The sequence below is a fragment of the Macaca thibetana genome, chromosome 3 (assembly GCF_024542745.1).
Source record: "Macaca thibetana thibetana isolate TM-01 chromosome 3, ASM2454274v1, whole genome shotgun sequence".
Classification (NCBI taxonomy): domain Eukaryota; kingdom Metazoa; phylum Chordata; class Mammalia; order Primates; family Cercopithecidae; genus Macaca; species Macaca thibetana.
Window position 1 is genome coordinate 69,811,638 of NC_065580.1, and position 20,386 is coordinate 69,832,023.

The 20,386-nt window shown below is 38.5% G+C and overlaps 1 protein-coding gene across 1 annotated transcript in view; it reads left to right on the forward strand.

Annotated features, from left to right (window-relative positions):
- The first annotated feature begins 12,044 nt into the window (after positions 1-12,044).
- Positions 12,045-20,386, forward strand: part of GTPBP10 (GTP binding protein 10) — a 35,593-nt gene continuing 27,251 nt past the window's right edge. The window contains exons 1-3 of the mRNA XM_050785335.1: positions 12,045-12,136; positions 18,461-18,654; positions 20,109-20,200. Of these exons, the coding sequence (XP_050641292.1) occupies positions 12,104-12,136; positions 18,461-18,654; positions 20,109-20,200 (319 nt within the window). The 5' untranslated portion in view covers positions 12,045-12,103. The remainder of the gene's footprint in view (positions 12,137-18,460; positions 18,655-20,108; positions 20,201-20,386) is intronic.

Here is a 20,386-nt window from a genome sequence, read left to right on the forward strand (position 1 = left end):
ATACAAAAATTAGCTGGGCGTGGTGGTGCGTGCCTGTAGTCCTAGCTACTTGGCAGGCTGAGGCAGGAGAATCGCTTGAACCTGGGAGGCGGAGGTTGCAGTGAGCTGAAATTGCGTCTCTGCACTTCAGCATGGGGACAGAGTGAGACTTTGTCTCAAAAAAAAAAAAAGAAAGATAAAACATGGTGATTTATCGCATTGATATGAGATGGAGCTAAAACAAAAAAGAATGAATGCTTTCAACATACCTGCTTATGGAGTGACATTGACAAATATGAAAGATTGAAAGGAAGATGATTAGTAGGGAGAATGAATTTGATTTAGGATGTGTTGTATTAGAGTTGATTCTGGATCTTCTGGAGTATGTAAAATTTATCTAGAAATATAACTAGCTTGAGAGGTCTCTGTTTTGACAGAAAATTAGTGCCGCAGTTCGAGATTAGCCTGGCCAACATGGTGAAACCCCATCTCTACTAAAAATACAAAAATTACCCGGGCATGATGGTGTGCACTCGTAATCCCATCTACTCAGGAGGCTGAGGCACGAGAATTGCTTGAACCCGGGAGGCAGAGGTTGCAGTGAGCTGAGATTGTGCCACTGCACTACAGCCTGGGCAACAGAGTGTGACTCTGTCTCAAAAAAAAAAAGAAAACGAAAAAGAAAAATGAAGATTAGTGCCACCATGACAGTATACATTGATAAAAGAAAGTTCAGATGAATATGAGGACCTATGCCCAAATTTAGGGGCTCATAAACTACAAATGGAATCAATGAAGGAAGAAGGGAAAAAATAATCAGCCTATGCAAACTCCAGGGTGATATAATGTCACAGAACCAAAGAGAGGATGTAGTTGAAGAACCAGAAGACTGCTGTAGGGTCAAACACTTTTGAGAGGGGTAGGAGAATTGAATTTGATATAGATTTTTCATTTGGCAAAATGGAAGAGAAGCAGCAAAACTCAGAAGCATACAACACAAGTTAAAAGAGTCATGATAAATTGATGTAAATGTTCAGATTTTACAGTTGGTTATTTATAAAGTCAAGTGTATTATGTAACAAATCCACCTAATTTATCACCATGGTCCAAACAAGGCATCTAACTAAGGAAGTATGTTTTCCAAGCCATGCATTTTTAAATTAGAATTGCCTTCACGAGCAGCAATGTATTCACCATCATCACATTCCTAGAATATTTCTATTATCCCCAGACATCATCTATGAGTTATATCATAGAGCATCTTTTTATCTCTGTCACCTGACCCAACTCTAAAGCTCATTCTACATAATTCAGATTTACCTCTGCAATTGGGTGTCTATATTCACTATATTACTTGACATCAATTTTTGAATGACTATAATATGTTGTCTTTCTTCCATGAGAGCATATAATGCTATCCTACAAGCTTATAAAAATAATGTCTTTATTTCACGTTTTTAAGGACTGGTATATAGTACAAAGGACACAATAAATATTTTTAGCTGATTTCTATTTCATATCCATGCTATTGCCCCCTCTGATGGAGTTTTGTCAGCTTTCCACCAGCCACACCCCTTAATTCTTTCAGAACTCCAGTGTTGCCTGAGATTTCCAGGTTTAATCAGAACAGTAGCCTATTCATTTGTCCACATGCTTCCTACTTTCCAATCACTTAGTGCAGTTTTGTCACATTTGTGTTAATCCAACTTCTCCTTTATTGAGCATGCTTCTCCAGGAAATATTGCCATCATCACTCCCCACTAACTCTAGAAGGTCACTCCACACACCATCAGAACATGTTGACTGACTAACGCTGCTGAATACCTACAAAAAGAATAATTTTTCAATTCACTAACTTTTTGACTCAGTATAATGAAAGACATTAATTTGAAACATCGACAATTGCAATTGCCTCTAGTAAACTTTAATAACAATGCATTTATCAAAGTGTGATTCAATCACCTTGGGGAGAAAGCAAGCAGGAAATGAAGTTGAAACAAGTAAGTACCCTTCAGAGAAAACAAGCACTTATTGACAGCTGACTAATTGAAGAGAAAGAGGGCATTCTTTTTTCAGGAACACAGGAGACAAAGATAAACAAAAGACTGTCTCAGAGACAGGAAAAACATAGTTCAGGAGGGAAGTGAAAAAGAGATCACTAGTCCTTACCTCTTTCAAAAAGGATGATTAGTAGAAAATATTTTGTCATTGTTTAAGAACAAAAATAAAAGTTTATCCTAGGACATAAAAACAAACACAAAAGATTGTATATTCCAGGATCATCATTTTCCTTCTTTGCATAATTTTTAGCGGTTGTTCCAAGGATTGTAATATATATCCTTAATATTTCAGACTACTTAGAGTTAATATTGAATCAATTCATTTAAAATGTAGAAATTTTGCAAGGTATGAGTTCATTTACTCACCTTTTCATCCTTTTTGCTATAGTTGCCAAATGCATTACATTTATACACATTATAAATCCCATGATGCAATGTTATCATTTTCAGTGCTCTTTATTTTTTGCTCCTGGACCTGATTTTCCATCTGGTTGTATTTCTCTTCAACCTGAAGAACTTCTTTGGTATTTCTTGTAGTACGTGTCCACTGGCTACATATACTTTTAGTTTTCTTTATCTGGAAATGTATTTTACTTCACCATCATTCTTTTAGAATTATTTTCACTGGATATAGAATTTAATGTAGTTTTCGGTTTTGTTTCATTCTTTAAAGGTGCTGTTTCACTGTCTTCTGGTCTCCATTATTTCTCTGATGAGAAGACATCAGCCATTCAAATCACAATTCCCTTTATATGTAATGTGTCATTTTACTCTGACAGCTTTCAAAATATCTTTAGTTTTCTGCAATTGCTGACAATGTGCCAGTTGTGTGCAACGAAATTCTGACATTACCTAGAGTTAGGTCAAATTTCACAAGTTAAGGGTACAGTTTTCCATAAGAGCTCCCTTATTTTGTTACAGGTAGATAGGCATGAGCAGGGCAGGTGAGGGCTCTTCCCTAGCCACTAGGAATGTCAGGTGATGGTTCAGCAATTATCACATTGACTCTCTAAAAGCGATACATTGGTAGCCAGTGCAAGGGAGAGGCCATTTCCTGATGTTCCATAGCTACTCCACTGAAGTATTCACTGAATATAGATGCCAGAGAGAAGGAACTTCCTGGGCATGCACATTAAGGTTTGCTGAGCTTCTTGTTATTTTATTTTTTTTTAAGACAGGGTTTACTCTGTTGCCAGGTGGGACCGCAGTGGCATAATCAGAGCTCACTGTAGCCTCGAACTCCTGGACTCAAGCAATCCTCCTGCCATAGACTTCCAAGTAGCTGGGCGTACAGGCGTGCACCACTACACCTAATTATTTTTAAATTTTTGTAGAAACAGGGTCTTGCTTTGTTGCTCAGGCTTGTCGCAAACCCCCATTGTGTCTTGGAAGTAACTAACTTGTTTTGTCTTTTACTTAGGTGGAAGAGACTTGCCTTGTCTCAGATAAGACTTTGGACTTGGACTTGTGAGTTAATGAGAGAATGAGTTAAGACTTTGGGGGACTGTTGGGAAGGCACGATTGTGTTCCAAAAGTGAGAAGGACATGAGATTTGGGAGGGGCCAGGGACAGAATGAGATTTGGAAGGGGCTGGGGCAGAATAATATGGTCCGGTCCTGTGTCCCCAAGTAAATCTCATGTTGAATTATAGTCCTCAGTGTTGAAGGAGGGGCCTCGTGGGAGATAACTGGATCATGGGGGCAGACTTCTCCCTTACTGTTCCTGTAATAGTGAGTGAATTCTCATGAGAGCTGGTTGTTTAAGGTGTGTAGCACTTCCTCCTTTGCTCGTGCTCTCTCCTGCTCCACCATGTGAAGATTTGTCTGTTTCCCTTCACCTTCCACCATGATTGTAAGTTTCCTGAGACCTCCGCAGCCATGCTTTCTATACAGCCTATGGAACTATAAGTCAATTAAATCGCTTTTATTCCTAACTTACCCGGTTTCAGGTAGTTCTTTACAGCAACGTGAAAATGGACTAATACAGGAAGGAAATTCTGGGGAGCACAGTTGCAGCTGAATTGGAACGGTACAAAATTGCCACAGTCCTGATCTTTACTAAACATACCATGATAAAAAAGAGAGTGAGTAACCCTGACGCCACCATGGACCTATTTAAAAAGATACGAAGTGAGGTTTCAGGAATTTAAGACCTACAGAATGTAACAGGACAAAATAATTCAATAAACTCAATTTTCTGGTTCTGACCACTTAACAACTCCACCTGAAATTCTCAGACATTATGACTAGTACTAGCACGGCAGTTTTCTTTTCTTTTTTTTTTTTTTGGTGGGGCGAGGTGACTACTGTTTTTAATAAAATGCTAGGCTGGATGGCTTTGACTCTGGTAGTTCCTATGTGACTTTGTAAATAAAATGGGCAAGATTGCTCAATTTTATGTCTTAATTCTGCTATAGCCTTTTATATTTAGCCTCATAGTAATGTTCTCTAAGTAACCTTTGTTTGCTTTCTGTTTTAATACTTTAATATCTTGGAAGGGATATGAAATTGATGTAATTATTGGTTTTTCTCCTGTGTGAACTGTAAGTTAATTTCCATACATTGTTTTAATGTCGCTTTCTTTTAACAAAAGAGTTGAGCTTCAAGTCAGTGACAAGTAAATATAGAACATAAAATTTTAAAAAATAACAAAAAGAGTTCATCAGCTAATAAGACACCTTTTTTCTTTGTTAAAAGATAAAACTATATTTCGTCTATGAAAGAATTTTCTGTCAGAAATCTTACATGGCAAGATTGACAACAATAATATTTTTTCTAAGATGAAAAACATTTTCAAATGAGAGATGAACTCCTTAATAAAGACACAATCAGTCTTGTCAGGGAGAGGATTTACACAGTAAATAAAGAGAAGTTCAAATGTGATATTAATGGCACACAAGAGAGCAGTTCTCATAGTCCAAGATCAGTCCTCAGACATTTACGTGAAGAATTATTATTTCCTTTACATTTTGGAAGCAAAAAGTATAGAAGAGGTAGGAATAAATATCAGTTATTATAATAGAAACGTTATAAAGAGAAAAAAATTCATACTAACATCTTCTCCAGCTCGCCTATACTAAATTATTAACTAAAAAGAGAAATGACGAGTTTCAGATCATGCAGAGAAGCAAGAAAGTACAGAAAATAATGTATCACATTCAATTTCAGCCTCTAATTTCCTATTTCCCCTAAAAGGAAGTATCTCAGGATACTGAATTACAAGTTCTAGCTAACACATCAAGATGAAGCAGATGCTTTATACCAAGTAAGGTGCCAGACCCAAACTCAAATTTTTAAAGGAAATAATCACAGAATTCTTAGACTTCTTACGTTTTCCACTCCCAATGAGAATGGAATAGAGGGTGCCTGATCTCTTTCTTCATGCTCATTAGGATGCGCTGGGACCTCCACCAAGTCTACTGATACTGCTTATAACGGCATTCTGATTCATATCCAGGGAAATCAAGAGATGGAGAAATTGGTCCACCAACCACTTTGGTGGTAAAGGAGGAGAGTTTCCTTTGTGATTGGCCCGCACTCCTAAATTTGCCCAAGTAAAATCTACATGAGTGTTTCCCATGACTTGGAGGTGGATTGCGTATGAGGTGAGTTCACCTAGGATTCAGTCCAATAGTGCTACTGAAAGAGATCAAGTGGGCCCTATTCACAAGGATGAAATCTAGGTGTATGCTGGATTGCTGGAGGTAGTAAGAGTGGAGAGATTCTAAAGGCACCACTCAAATAGAGACCTGTTCACTAGGGAACCAGAGGCGAGAGACTTCAATGATGGAACTTAAGTGCCCACAAAAGCACTATGAGAGAGTTAGCCCTAAATATCTGCCAGTTCCAGGAACTCAAATCTGGCCCACCAAAGACAAGTTAAAGTAAGCATTTCCATATTACCTTTCTCTTCTTCCCTCCAATGCTCCAAATCTAGAGTGCCCTGAAGCTATGGTAAACTGGCATCTAAAATCAGCACTAGCTGAAGAAACGACGTAACTTTAAATTGAGAATTTCAATTATTATACAGAAACCAACACTCTAATTTCTGAATCTAGACAGTGTTTTGGGCCTTAAAAGGTCCTTAGGACTGCTCATTATCTAAATGTAAGCAGAAAATCTTGGAACTCAAATTCAATGATAGGTAAAACCTTCCACCACTGAAAAGATTTAAGACATAATGAGAGACCAAAAAAAAGAAAAGTTTTATTAGGATTTATGCTTAGGGGTTCTTCAATGTAAAAGTAATATAAAAATCACCTTCACATAAACCTTCTAGCAACTCCATCCTATCAGGCTCCCTAGAGAAAACAACTTGTTCTTTACTCTCTCTAAATAAGGACTTACCCTCTCCTTTGTTCATCAGAAACCTTATTGACATTTTGTTAGACCTCAGTGGTGATTGGGAGGTGATGCTTAGGTATAGGCATTTGTATAGGAATACATGCTTGGTGGCCTTTTCCTCCCCAACATTTGTTACATACTGAGGTTTTGGTCTATTTTTTTTTCTTACCAAGAATTAGACTTAAAATTTATATAAAATCAAAAGTTACAGGGATTATACTATCTTTTGATATCTTCATTTTTTCTCCTTTGTTAGCATTTAGGGCATACCCCATCACTCCAATTGCCTCACAAGTAGACATTTCCCAGTCAAATAAGATATGGCCTAAGGAAATGGCACATAAGTATAATTTTAGTGAAATAACAGAAACAAAGTTCTAGTGGGTTGAAGACTAAATGGGAAATACAGAAATGGATATAAGAAATGAATACCAAAATTTCTGGAAGCTCCACAGTAACCAAATGAGGAATTCAGTGCTGTTGCAAGAACTAGATTGAATGAAAAAAATAAAGTTAAAGGCCAAATATAATTATTACAGACCTAATTTTTAAAAATTATGACTCTTTTAAGCACTTATGATGCTTAAAAAATATTTTTAAAATCTGTATTTTTATGTTCTATGTAACTCACATAAAATGAGTTCTCATTAAACTTCATTTTTACTTATACAACCATGTCTTCCAATAAGTATATGTTCTATACCTTCTCAGAGTATACTCTCTGTTCTGTGTTGTATGTAGAATATACAATGGGAATAATTGTGCTCAATTACTATTCTGTCCAAAGCTGTAGTTTTCTGTCCAACGCTGTAGTTTACCATGTCTAGAGTGATAGTCTATAATACATGCATAGGACAATGACTAACATATTCTTACAATATCTTCTTTGAAGGGGAATATTTTGATTAATTTATGATGTGGTAGTAATAAATACTTAAAATAACACATGAACACACTAATATAAGCACTGATTTCATTATTTTATTTTATTTATTTATTTAAAGACAGAGTCTCACTCTGTCACCCAGACTGGAGTGCATTGGCATCATCATGGCTTGCTGCAACCTCAACCTCTTGGGCTCAGGTGATCTTCCCATCGCAGCCTCACAGGTAGCTTAGACTACAAGTGTGTGCCACTATGCCCAGCTAATTTGTTGTGATTTTTGTAGGGTTTTGCCATGTTGCCCAGGCTGGTCTCAAACTCCTGGACTCGAGAGATCCACCTGCTTGGCCTCCCAACGTGCTGGGATTACAGCTGTGAGCCATGATGCCTGGCTTTTGTTTCTTATTCATAATATCTAAGAATTCTAATTTGCTGTCAATGGTTATTGCTTTATGAAATCTCAGTAACAAGAAGCAAAGAAAATGAGTTTGGTAAATGAGAATTCTCAATACATTACCAACTTTTCTGCTCAGAAGTCCTCTTGTTTGAACAAACGGGAAGCATTATCATGAAAGTCTCTTCTGATGATAATTCCACTGTCATTCTAACATCTATCAATGATTGAAATAAAGTATAAAAAATGAGAGTAACCGATGACTAATAAGATAGTAGAAGACCCTTAAAATATTTTTATTCCTGTAGTACAGGTGGTTGACAATGGGGGTCTTAAAAAAATGATTCTACTAATTCTCAAGATTTCTAGAAATGCTTCTTAAGAAGTAACCTTTACGTTATATCCTTCAAATTAAAAGCAAAGTGCCTTAAGAACGAAGCAAAATCGTGTTCCATAGGAATAAGTTTCCTCCACTCACCTGTATGAATACAGGTATCAGAAAGATTAAAATTTGCTTCTTTCTGTCATTGACACAACTACTCTGCTTATTCTTGCTTAGTTATTTCAGTACCCATGACAGTGTTCCAGCACATAGCTGAGTATGTGGGACAAATTAAGAACACAGAAATTACTATATTAATGAATGAATAAATGAATGAAAAGTTGAAGTGTAAGTTCCTAGGAAGAAAGGCAATAAGATAAATCCACTTTTTTTTCCCTCACATAGGCCTTGTTTGAAGACAATAATTACATGGCCTGAGGCCCTCTCTTTGACAATACTTCATTGTTACTTAAAGAGGTCTTACCTAGTATGTAAACTTCATTTGTCTGATCCATTTAACCTCATAATTTGGGAGATACAATGGTTCTCAGAATTGTAATATTTTGATGGCATGAAACAGTATTTGATACATCTGAAGGATTATAAGGCTAATGAGTAAGAATAACTATGCTGCACTTCAGGTGGTTTGTATGATATAGGAGTTAGCAATCTAGTTCTTGTCTTTTGTTTGAATAAGTTAACAAATATTCCTACAGTATCTACTGAGTACAAGGCCTGAGCCAGATGGACCCTGTTAAGGACTCCTGAACAAGCAGAACCAAAAGCATGATAGAAAAAAGGTAGAAATCTAAGAGCAATTGAGATGGTGACACAAGATCAATTGAAATATTCTTGGCCGGGTACGGTGGCTCAAGCCTGTAATCCCAGCACTTTGGCAGGCCGAGACTGGCGGATCATGAGGTCAGGAGATCGAGACCATCCTAGCTAACACGGTGAAACCCCATCTCTACTAAAAAATACAAAAAAACTAGCCAGGAGAGGTGGCGGGCGCCTGTAGTCCTAACTACTCCGGAGGCTGAGGCAGGAGAATGGCGTAAACCCGGGAGGCGGAGCTTGCCGTGAGCCGAGATTCGCCCATTGCACTCCAGCCTGGGAGACAGAGCGAGACTCCGTCTCAAAAAAAAAAAAAAAAAAAAAAGAAATATTCTGCAAAGCCGAGAATGAAGTTAGACACTTTTCATTTTAGTCTGCTGACAAAATTAAGCAATATAACGTCACAAAATATTAGATTTGTTAATTATATATTTGTCTATTTTATGCTTAAGTGTATCTACACTAAACGTTAGATTAAATGCAACGTGGTGTTAGTATTAGACCGTAAAGTCATAGCTGAAAAACCAGTGAAAGCAAATAAAGTCTATAGTTTAGTTAATAATATTCTAGCAATATTAACTTTTCTTCGTTTTGAAAAATGGTTATAAAAGACGCTAACATTCGGGCAAACTGGATAAAGGTTACATGGGATCCCTTTTGGCTATTTTGTAACTTTTCTGTAAATTAAAAATTTCTTCAAAATAAAATTATTTAAAACTCTAATTAGAACAACTCTATATTAAACTTTTTTTCGTAACCCTCATTACTTTGTATTAAAATAGTTTTAAAACCAAATTGTGAGTCATGTCAGTGGCTTATTTGGGACTTTATTCAAGACTCTTTAATGCCACTGACTTTAATGGTTTGCCCATATATCAAACTGAGCAACCCTGAGAAGACATCCTTTCCTCGTCATGGCAGAAGTACTAGTATTTTCCCACAATGACTTCTGCCTTAGGTCTGAATAGTGTCCTAAACATTTTGCCTCATGTTCATTTTAGCTGCACATTTTAAAGGCAACAGTTTCTAGTTACACAATGTTTCTTTTACTATCTGGTAATGAGATTTATCATAAATACTTCAGGCTCTGACCACATTTTGTCAGAGATAAATATTATGCTTTCTTCTTTGTTTACAGTACACAATGATCCTCATCATTTTGAGATATTTCTATATTAATCTCTCTTTTTTTTAGTTGCTGTGATCATTTCTCCATGTATATGTTACATGAAAGAAAAGTATTTGAGATTGTGTTCACTAACAAGAAATAGGCATTGGAAAATAAGTACATTGGGCTCAACACTATTCTGACACAATAGGAAGACCTAGTAAGATAGTAATCTTAATGGCAGCAAATGTTATTAACATTAAATTAAAAACATCTACACAGCAACAACCTAATGTTCTGATTAATGAGAGGTATGAACACTGATGGAAATCAGTATCTGTTGCTGGTGTTACTATTCAATGTTAATACACAGAGGGAAAATACAACTATTGCAGGTTAAATGATAACTACAGCTTTTCTGATTGGTGATTGTAAGCAGGAGGTCCAGTAGCAGCAAAGTAATCAAGACAGGGGTTTTCATATCATATCTTTCCAAATAATCACTGTCCTAAGTGAGGGGTGGAAGACACTGTCACATTGAGGTATTGTAGCAGGACGAACTGCAGGCAAAACTTCTCAGACACCAAGATGTAGAAGGAAGGGCTTTATTCAGCTGGGAGCATCAGCAAGCTACTGCCTTAAAATCCGAGCTCCCCAAGTGCACCATTTCTGTCCCTTTTAAGGGCTCACAACACTAAATATTTCATATGAAAGGGTTGTGATTGATTAAGCAATTTAGGGGATACTGAAAGGGGTTTCATGCACTGGTAGAGAGAAACAGAACAGGGCAGGGAGTTTCACAGTGTTCTTCTATACAATGTCAGGAACATCAGTTTCTAAGTCATAAGTTGATTTTTAACTACTGGGTTTAGGCCAGGCAGACCCAGGCCTGGGGCTGGGCTGCCTGTCTTTGGTTTTACTTCATTGTTTGTTTTTTAAAACAGGTACTGAGTATAAAACAATACAAGAGGGTCTCTTTCTTTCCTCAGTATTAGTTTTCACGGTGCTATGAAGAACTGTGCAGACTGGGTAATGTATAAAGGAAAGAGGCTTAATTGACTCACAGTTCCATATGGCTGGGGAGGCCTTAGAAAACTTACAATCATGGGGGAAGGGGAAGCAGAAACAAGCACCTTTTTCCCCATGGCAGCAGAAGAGAGAACAAAGGAGTGACTTCCAAACACTTATAAAACCATCAGCTCTTGTGTGAACTCCCTATCAGGAGAGCAGCATGGAAGAAACCGCCCCCCATGATCCAATCACTTCCCTACCTCCACGGTGGAGGTTACAAATTAAGATGAGATTTGGGTGGGGACACAGAGCCATATCATATCAGGATGTGAAAGGATTCTAGAAATTACTCGTTTTGGTTGTTAAGAATTATACAGCTAGCAGCCTTGTGCAGGGCCGTTTACTTCAGCTGCATACGTTTTTTCGCTGCATGAGGGGCTAGGGAGAGCTACTCTCTTCCGGTCCTGAAAAATAATCAAGACAGTGAGGGGTTTTCACATCGTGTCTTAGTTCTCACAAAGGCACGCTTCAAATGACGGATAAAAACCCGTCTTCCCGACTCCAAGAAGCTTCTTTCTCTTACTGCACAGGAGTCCTTTTACAGAACTCAGATCCTGACATTATTTTCAATAAAATTTTGTGCCGCCGCAAGTTTTAAATTTATTGTCTCCTGGAAGCTTTGGCTGAAGACTACTCAGCTCGTCACTGAACTAATGGCCTTTGGGGGTTCTTTTTCCTCAGTTGAGTTTCTGTGTCTTTTACGCGTTTGGTTTTATGGTCCGTTGGAGGTTTTTTCACGCTGAGGGTGAAGATTCTTAGTTTCTTCAATTAGCATAAAAGCTGCTCCAAGGCCGCTGGGTCTTCAGTTCCATTCTATTCAAAATGTTAATTCCTGAGGCACGCAACCTGCGCCCTACTGTCCTTTGTCCCACCGCTTCTCGAGATTATCTTCGTGTTTTAAGAGAGAGAACGCCTTCCCGCCACACCCGTGGGCTGCACCGCACAGCGCATGCGGCTGTTCGCTCTGGAGAGCATCACAAAACGCACGCGACAGTCCGCCGGCGTGGGCGGAGGAGAAACGCGTCGGCGCCCGGCGGTGACGTCAAAAGGCCGCGCTGTACTTCGGCTTGTGCGGCTTCGGCAAGAAGGTTTCCTGGCCTGTTGCAGCCATGGTCCATTGCGGTTACGTGTTGTTCAGAAAGGTCCGTGCGGGTCCCCTCAACCTGGTCCCCTTAGCGCTGACGGCTGTAGTTCTCCCTTGCTCACCTGTCTCTCCACTACTTTCTTTGTGGCGGCCTCTTGCTTGCTTGGTTTTCCCATAAACTTCTCCGCCCCTCCTGTAGTCGCGCTTTGCCAGTAAGCGGTGATAATGGTGTGTGTACCTGGCGTGGTTAGGACGGTTGTTTGGGGGCAGGGTTTGAAGTTCTTTAGAGACATCGTGTGCACGTGGCATGAGGAACTGGGATACCTGCCTGCTGTGGCCCAAATGTTGTGGTTTTTTCTTCCTTTAAGTAATGTCTACAGTGTGTTTTTATATATTTCTCCTTGAGTGTACTGTTTGTTTTTCTAATGGATTTTTATGAAGACACGAGAGCGTTTAATTGATGTGCCTTCTTGCAGAACATTTAGGTCGATTTTTGTGTAGTGTCGGTCTTAAGAATCGTTTCCATAAAAATTTACAACAGCTTTGAATTAAAAAAAAAAACCAAAACTTACCTACTAGTAATGTTTTGTGAAACGTTGCCTGCGTCATGTTTTGGCCATTACTTTATTTCTAACGACCGGAGTAAAAATGCTCCTTTTAAAATAAGGCTCCTAAGCCCCTGAATCTGATTTATCTAGAGCAGGAAAAAAGTGTTACATATTTAATGGAACTGTAGAAACTCTCCTCGAGTATATCAGAATGGTCAATATTTCAACTTTTTTGAAAAAAAAAAAAATCCCAGATGTTTTTGGTAATTGCTATCCTAAATGACTAGAGATGTGGATTATGAATTTAAGAAATTGCTTCGTAAGTTATTTTAACAGCCTAAGAAGTTAATACATAAGTCCTTTACCTACAAGAAATTCTTGAGTCAGTGAAGGAAGCAGGTAAACACTAAATGCAGCGTAAGATTTATAAAGGTGTAAGATAGAGATTTAATCAAATTGCTGGGAGAGCCAGCAAAGTCAGAGAATTGATTAGAGGAATTTAGAAAGACATTAGTAAATATGACATTTAGGTGGATTTATGATAGGAAAAAGGAATGACATTCTAAGTAGAGGAAAAGCGTGAGCAGAATGGCATGTATTTCATGTAGTACAGAGCAAAGAGGAAGAGGGAAGGGTTGAGCAAAAGAAAAGGATACAGGAAGGAGCTAGGCATGGTAGGTGAGCCTGCTGTTCTAGCTGTTTGGGAGGCTGAGGTGGGAGGATCCCATAAGGCCAGGAGTTCAAGACCAGTCTGGGCAACATAGCAAGACCCTATCTTTAAAATAGTTGGGTTGGTGGTGTGGTACCTGTAGTCCCATCCATTCCGGAGGCTGAAGTGGGGGAATTGCTTGACCCCAGGGGTTTGAGGCTGCAGTGAGCTATGACAGTGCCACAGCACTCCAGCCCAAGCAACAGAACCAGATCCTGTTTCAAAAAAAAAAAAAAAGATAACCCGAAGGGTATTTTAGTAGCTTTGGATATACAGTTGACCCTTCAAGAACATGGGGGTTAGAGGTGCCCCCCCCAGTTGAAAATCTTCATATAACTTTCAACTCCCCCCAAAAACAACTACTAATAATCTTTTGGCTGGAAGCCTTACTGATAACATAAGCAGTTAGTTGACACATATAGGTTATATATATAGTATATACTGTATTCTTACAATAAAGCTAGAGAAAAGAAATTGTTACTAAGAAAGTCATAAGGAAGGGAAAATATATTTACTGTTCATTAAGTGGAAGTGAATTGTAAAGGTCTTCATCCTTATAGTCTTCATGTTCAGTAGACTGAGGAGGAAGAGGGGGAGTTGGTCTTGCTATATTGGGTGGCAGAGGCAGAAGACGTGGAGGTGGAGGAGGTGGAAGGGGAGGCAAGAGAGGCAGACACACTATGTATAACTTTATGGAAGTACATCGCAATTTCTGTCATGCTTTTGCTTTTCTCTTTCCCCCCCAAAAATGTTTCTATAGGGACCAGTACCTCTTCCACCATTTGCTTTAGTTTCAGTGCCTGTTTCACAGACGGATCCACGTCATGAAAGAAGTCAAAAGCAGTCCTGAATAATAGGAGCCCTCCTGCCAGATTGTCTAATGTTAGTTTTTCTGATAGTTTATTCTGTGTTTTCTTCCTTGTTATCTGGTACTGGATCTGAAGCACTCATCAAGCTGTCTTCTTTTAATTCCTCTGGTTTGTTATCTGTTAGCTCTTGAGTTTCTTCAAGATCCATGTCGTGAAGTCCTTTACCCACTCTCCTGCCGTTTTTGGCATATCCACAGTCTCTTTCATGATTTCCTTAATTGACTCTGTTGTAAATCCTGTGACGTTACAACACAACACCTAGACGAAGTTTTCCCCAGCACGAACTTACTGTTTTGGGCTTATGGCTTTCATGGCTTTTTCAATAACAATGACATTTTCAATGATGTAATACTTCCAGACTTTCCTGAAGTTTTCTCTGTCGGTGTTCTTTTCCATAGCTGACAATCCTTTCCGTAGAATATCATGTTTAACGAGCCTTAAAGGTCCTTGCGACCCCCTGATCTAGAGGCTGATTTAGAGACATTGTGTTTGGGGGCAAGGACACCACTTCGGTGCCTTTGGTGTTGAACTCATGGGGTTCTGGGTAGCAGGGAGGGGAGGCACTGAGAACTTTGTAAGTCAGTCTCGTATTGGGAAGGTACTTCCTGACTTCAGGGAGAAAGCATCCATGGAACCAATCCAGAGAAAAGGTTTTTTGTTTTTTGTTTTTTTTGTTTTTTTTTTTGAGACGGAGTCTCACGCTGTTGCCCAGGCTGGAGTGCAGTGGCGCGATCTCGGCTCACTGCAAGCTCCGCTTCCCGGGTTCCCGCCATTCTCCTGCCTCAGCCTCCTGAGTAGCTGGGACTACAGGCGCCCGCCACCGCGCCCGGCTAATTTTTTGTATTTTTTTAGTAGAGACGGGGTTTCACTGTGGTCTCGATCTCCTGACCTTGTGATCCGCCCGCCTCGGCCTCCCAAAGTGCTGGGATTACAGGCTTGAGCCACCGCGCCCGGCCCAGAGAAAAGGTTTTTTGTTCTCTAGGCCTTCTTGTCCAACAAAGACTGGCAGCTGATGTTTATCTTTCCCTTTCGAGATTGAGGGGTTAGCAGCTTCATAGATAAGGACAGTCCTGATTATAAACACAACTGCATTTGCACAATACAATAGGGTTAGCCTGTCCCTTCCTGGGTTAAATCCTGGTGCTCACTGCTCTTCCTTACTAATGTCTTTTGTAGCATGTTTTCCAGAATAGGGTACTTTTGTCAGCATTAACAACCTGATTTGGGAGATGCTCTTTCTCAGTGATTTTCTCAATGGCGTCTGGGAACTCATCTGCTGCCTCTTGGTTGGCAGAACCTGCTTCTCCTGTTATCTTGATATTTCTAAAGCCAAAGCCAAACCGATTTCTTCTTTTTTTTTTTTTAAATTGTACTTCAAGTTCTAGGGTACATGTACACAACGTGCAGGTTTGTTATATAGGTATACATGTGCCATGTTGGTTTGCTGCTCCCATTAACTTGTCATTTACATTGGGTATTTCTCCTAATGCTATCTCTCCCACAGCCCCCCACCCCATGACAGGCCCTAGTGGGTGATGTTCCCCTCCCTGTGTCCAAGCGTTCTCATTGTTCAGTTCCCACCTATGAGTGAGAACATGTGGTGTTTGGTTTCTGTCCTTGTGTTAGTTTGCTCAGAATGATGGTTTCCAGCTGCATCTATGCCCCTGCAAAGGACATGAACTCATCCTTCCTTATGGCCACATAGTATTCCATGGTGTATATGTGCCACATTTTCTTAATCCAGTCTGTTGTTGATGGATTGGTTCCAAGTCTTTGCTATCATGAATAGTGTCACAATAAACATACATGTGCTTGTGTCTTTATAATGGCATGATTTATAATCCTTTGGGTATATACCCAGTAATGAGATTGCTGGGTCAAATGGTGTTTCTAGTTCTAGATCCTTGAGTAATTCCCACACTGTCTTCCACAGTCAAACGTCTTTCGAAAATTATCAAATCATCCTTTGCTGGCAATTATTTAGCTTTAGATCCTTCACATTCCTTTTGCTTTTAAATTGTCATATAGTAACTTTACTTTTTCTTGAACTGTATTAGTCTATGTTTTTAAAATAGCAATCCTGCATCTGCATAAAAGTTGCATATTCAATACAAGATAAAAAGTTAATTTACAAAAAGTGCAAGGTTTTCACACCTCTTGGCACAGCTGCAGCAGTGGGTTATGAAGTTTTTTTCTTTTTTACATTGATTTTTATTCTGGATTCATTTATCTTGAAATAGCAGGCCATCGCAGCTACAGATTTTAATCTGTGGTATGTATCAAGCAATTCGTCTTGTTATTGTAATGTCATGACTTGACTTCTTGGGAGCACTGCCAGCATCACTAGTGGCACTTTGTATGGGTTCCATGGTGTTGTTCGAGGTTTACAGTGTAACACTGAACAGGATGAAAAATGCAAGAGAACTGTGAGAGATCACTTTTTACTGACTTACAAAATTTACTGGCAAGATGAACTGCCCATGGAGAGATGAGTAGTATCACATGGCCTTTTTGGTGGCAATTTGGGACACTTGAGCTCACTGAGATAGCTACAGGAGGTAACTACGAAATTATTACAGTATTCCAGGATGTACTACAGTTAATTTTGTGCAGTTATGATTTAATACTGCATTTTTACATTTGCTGACATTTCTCTTGACTGCAAATGCTGCCATGTAAGGTCTGCAAGTGTGTGTGTAAGTTGTGATAAATTTTAATTTTTTTTTTTTTTTTCAGACGGACTCTCGCTCTGTCGCCCAGGCTGGAGCGCAGTGGCCGGATCTCAGCTCACTGCAAGCTCCACCTCCCAGGTTTACGCCATTCTCCTGCCTCAGCCTCCCGAGTAACTGGGACTACAGGCGCCCACCACCTCGCCCGGCTAGTTTTTTGTATTTTTTAGTAGAGACGGGGTTTCACCGTGTTAACCAGGATGGTCTCGATCTCCTGACCTCTTGATCTGCCCGTCTCGGCCTCCCAAAGTGCTGGGATTACAGGCTTGAGCCACCGCGCCCGGCCAATTTTAACTTTTTATAATAGATGTGTGGCCAGGTGCAGTAGCTCATGCCTATAATTCCAACACTTTGGGAGGCCAAGGCAAGAGGATTGTTTGTGGCCAGGAGTTTGAGACCAGCCTGGGCAACACAGCAAGACCCTATCTCTCGTTTTTTTAAAAATTAAAATAGGTATGTGTATATTTTATGGAAGTAAATGACAAAATAGATTAGTATCTGTGTATATTTTTTGCACTCATGACACAACTTTTCTTAACTTTTTTCAGGATTTCCCATCTATGTGGTTTGCAAGTTTTTTCAAATTGTTGCAAAGCTCAAAATTTTCTAATGTATTTATTGAAAAAAATCTGTGTATAAGTGGACACACACAGTTCAAACCAGTGTTGTTCAAGGGTCAACTGTAGTACTAAGAATTTTTTGCTTTATTTTGTAAGCATTTTTTTAAATGCATGGTTTTTGAGTAAAGGAGAAACGTGATTTGAGATCAGATCAATTTCAGAAAAATACTTCGGGCAACAAATTGGAGAATGCAATAAGGAAAAAATGATTAGACACTGAAAGGAGCTCATGTGGTGCAGGTACTAGGGCAGTGGTACTGGAGAGAAGAGAGTAGGGCTTTGGGACAAGAAACAGGTGTATTCTGAAAGACTTCCATTTGTGTAGTCTCAATAGATAAACCATAGTTCCATTATTTGAGAGAACATTGGAGGAACAGATTTTACCTGGCGAAGAGTTTGGTGGTGTTATGTTAACATTTATTTTTGAGGTGGCTATTATTTATTCAACTGATATGTAAGAACAAGTTACATATTAGGGGATTTCACATATAAATTAGATACACATTCTGCTCACATTGCTTTATCCTATTAAAAGATTTCATCCTGATGGAAATGTCTGACAGATTGGACATAGAAAATATCTCACCTAGGTGATGGTTATTGGTACAAGCAGAAATTACCCAGGGGAGAAAGTGTAGAATGAAAACAGGGCCAAGTCAGAAACCCTCAGGATGGGTGGGACAATAGTTGATAACTGAAAAAACTAAAAGGGACTTAAGAGAAATAATCAAATGGGAAAGGGGGTCAGATCAGAGATGTGGAGGTGAGCTAAGAAGATGTTACAGAATTGGCATATAAAAAGCTATTAACGATTTTTTAAAAAGAAGTTTTGGTGGAAGAAAGAACTAGAAAGCGGTTCCAAGTTGATACGCTTGGTATACAAATGTTTTTTCTCTTTTTTTTTAAGTATGGAAATTTCATCGATAACCTAAGACTCTTCACCAAGGGAGGATCCGGTGGAATGGGTTATCCTCGTTTAGGTGGAGAAGGTGGAAAAGGTGGTGACGTCTGGGTTGTAGCCCGGAACAGAATGACTTTAAAACAACTTAAAGACAAGTATCCTCAGAAACGGTTTGTGGCTGGAGTAGGAGCAAACAGCAAGTAAGTAATTACTGAGTGACTTAAAATTTAGAAAATCAAACCCTTCTGGAAATTTTTTTTTAAGTTATAAAATAAAAACTTAATTGTTCATTTGAAGTAAATTATTTCCTGTATTTATAACTGAGCAAAAGCCTAAAATGTCTCAACTCATAAAAGACTGATACTAAAGAATATTTCAGAGTTTTAAAACTTTTTGTCCGTTTCTTTTCCCAATGTCTATATGTATTCTTTTTGCACTTTCCCTGTTGAAACCGAAAATTATCTGAGTTCCCACTGTTTTTTTCTAAAATTATCTTTGACAACCTTTAAGAAAACTTTCTCAGTCTTAACCATGCTACTCCACCCCACTACCATTAGAAGGCAAGATAGCCACTGTTAACCTTTTCTTGACTTTTCTAAGACTTTCTGTGTGTTTACACAAATGCAATTATGTGCATAAAATTTTAGAATACAAAAATGAGAGTACAATATTTTACAATCTGCTATTTTTCCTTTTTTTCCCATGTCAAAATTATTCAGAATACCTGCGTAATAACTAACAATTTATTTTGTCGTTTGTCTATTTAGGTTATTGTTGATTTTTTTTTTTTCCGATTATACCTATAGTACAGCATCCTGTGTAGATACTATTTTACACGTTTGTTCAATTATTATTTTGATAAATTCCCAGAAGTAGAATTACTAAAACGTTTGTACTAATTTTTTCTTTTATGAGCAGTTTAAGAGTAGCTAGATTTGCCTTCTTTAATGTAAGTACTTTCCTTCGAGGTTAGTTTTTTAGAAGCTTTGCTATTTGGTGGATTTTTTGTTTTTTTATAGATTCATTTTTTCTTTTTTTTTTTTTTGAGACAGAGTCTCATTCTGTTGCCTAGGCTCAGTGTAGTAGGCACTATCACAGCTCACTGCAGCCTCTACCTTTCAGGCTCAAGTGATCCTCCCACCTCTGCCTCCCAAGTAGCTGAGACTATAGGTGTGTGCCACCATGCCCAACTAATTTTTAAATTTTCTTTTTTTTTTTTTTTTAATAGAAATGGGGTTGTGCTTGGTGTTCAGGCTGGTTTTGACCTCCTGGACTCGAGATCCTCCTGCCTCAGCCTCCCAAAGTGCTGAGATTATAGGCGTGAGCCACCATGCCTGGCTTTTTCTACCTTATTTGTATTGTAGCAATAATCTCTTCATTTCATGGTTGCAATATTTTAGTTTCAGGTTAAAATGACCTTTGGTGGTTAGCTTAGTGACTTAAATCATTACTCAGTGCCATTTTAGTGGGATATAATGTCTAAAATGCAAAGAAATAATTAGGGATAATTTTAGTTTTTTTAAACCTTGTGTTTGACCATTTAACATCTGCATTAACCAGAGAATTGATTGCTACTGTTCTTTGTAACCATTGTGTGTGTGTGTGTGTGTACATACACAAGCATACATATATATATGTATACTTTTTTTGGTAGAGTTAGTGCACTGAAAGGCTCCAAAGGAGAAGACTGTGAAATCCCTGTGCCTGTGGGTATTTCAGTAACTGATGAAAACGGTAAAATTATAGGTGAGTGTACTATAACTTCGAAGGTTGTAAAAATGTGCACATTTTCTAAAATTAAACAATGGAATAGCTGCTCTTGAGTTTCAGAAGTTTTTTAACTAACAATTTTAGTTACTATATAAGAGAGCATTTTTAAAACTTACAAAAGTTAAAATGACTACTAGATTTAAGATTGTTTTAAAGATGTTA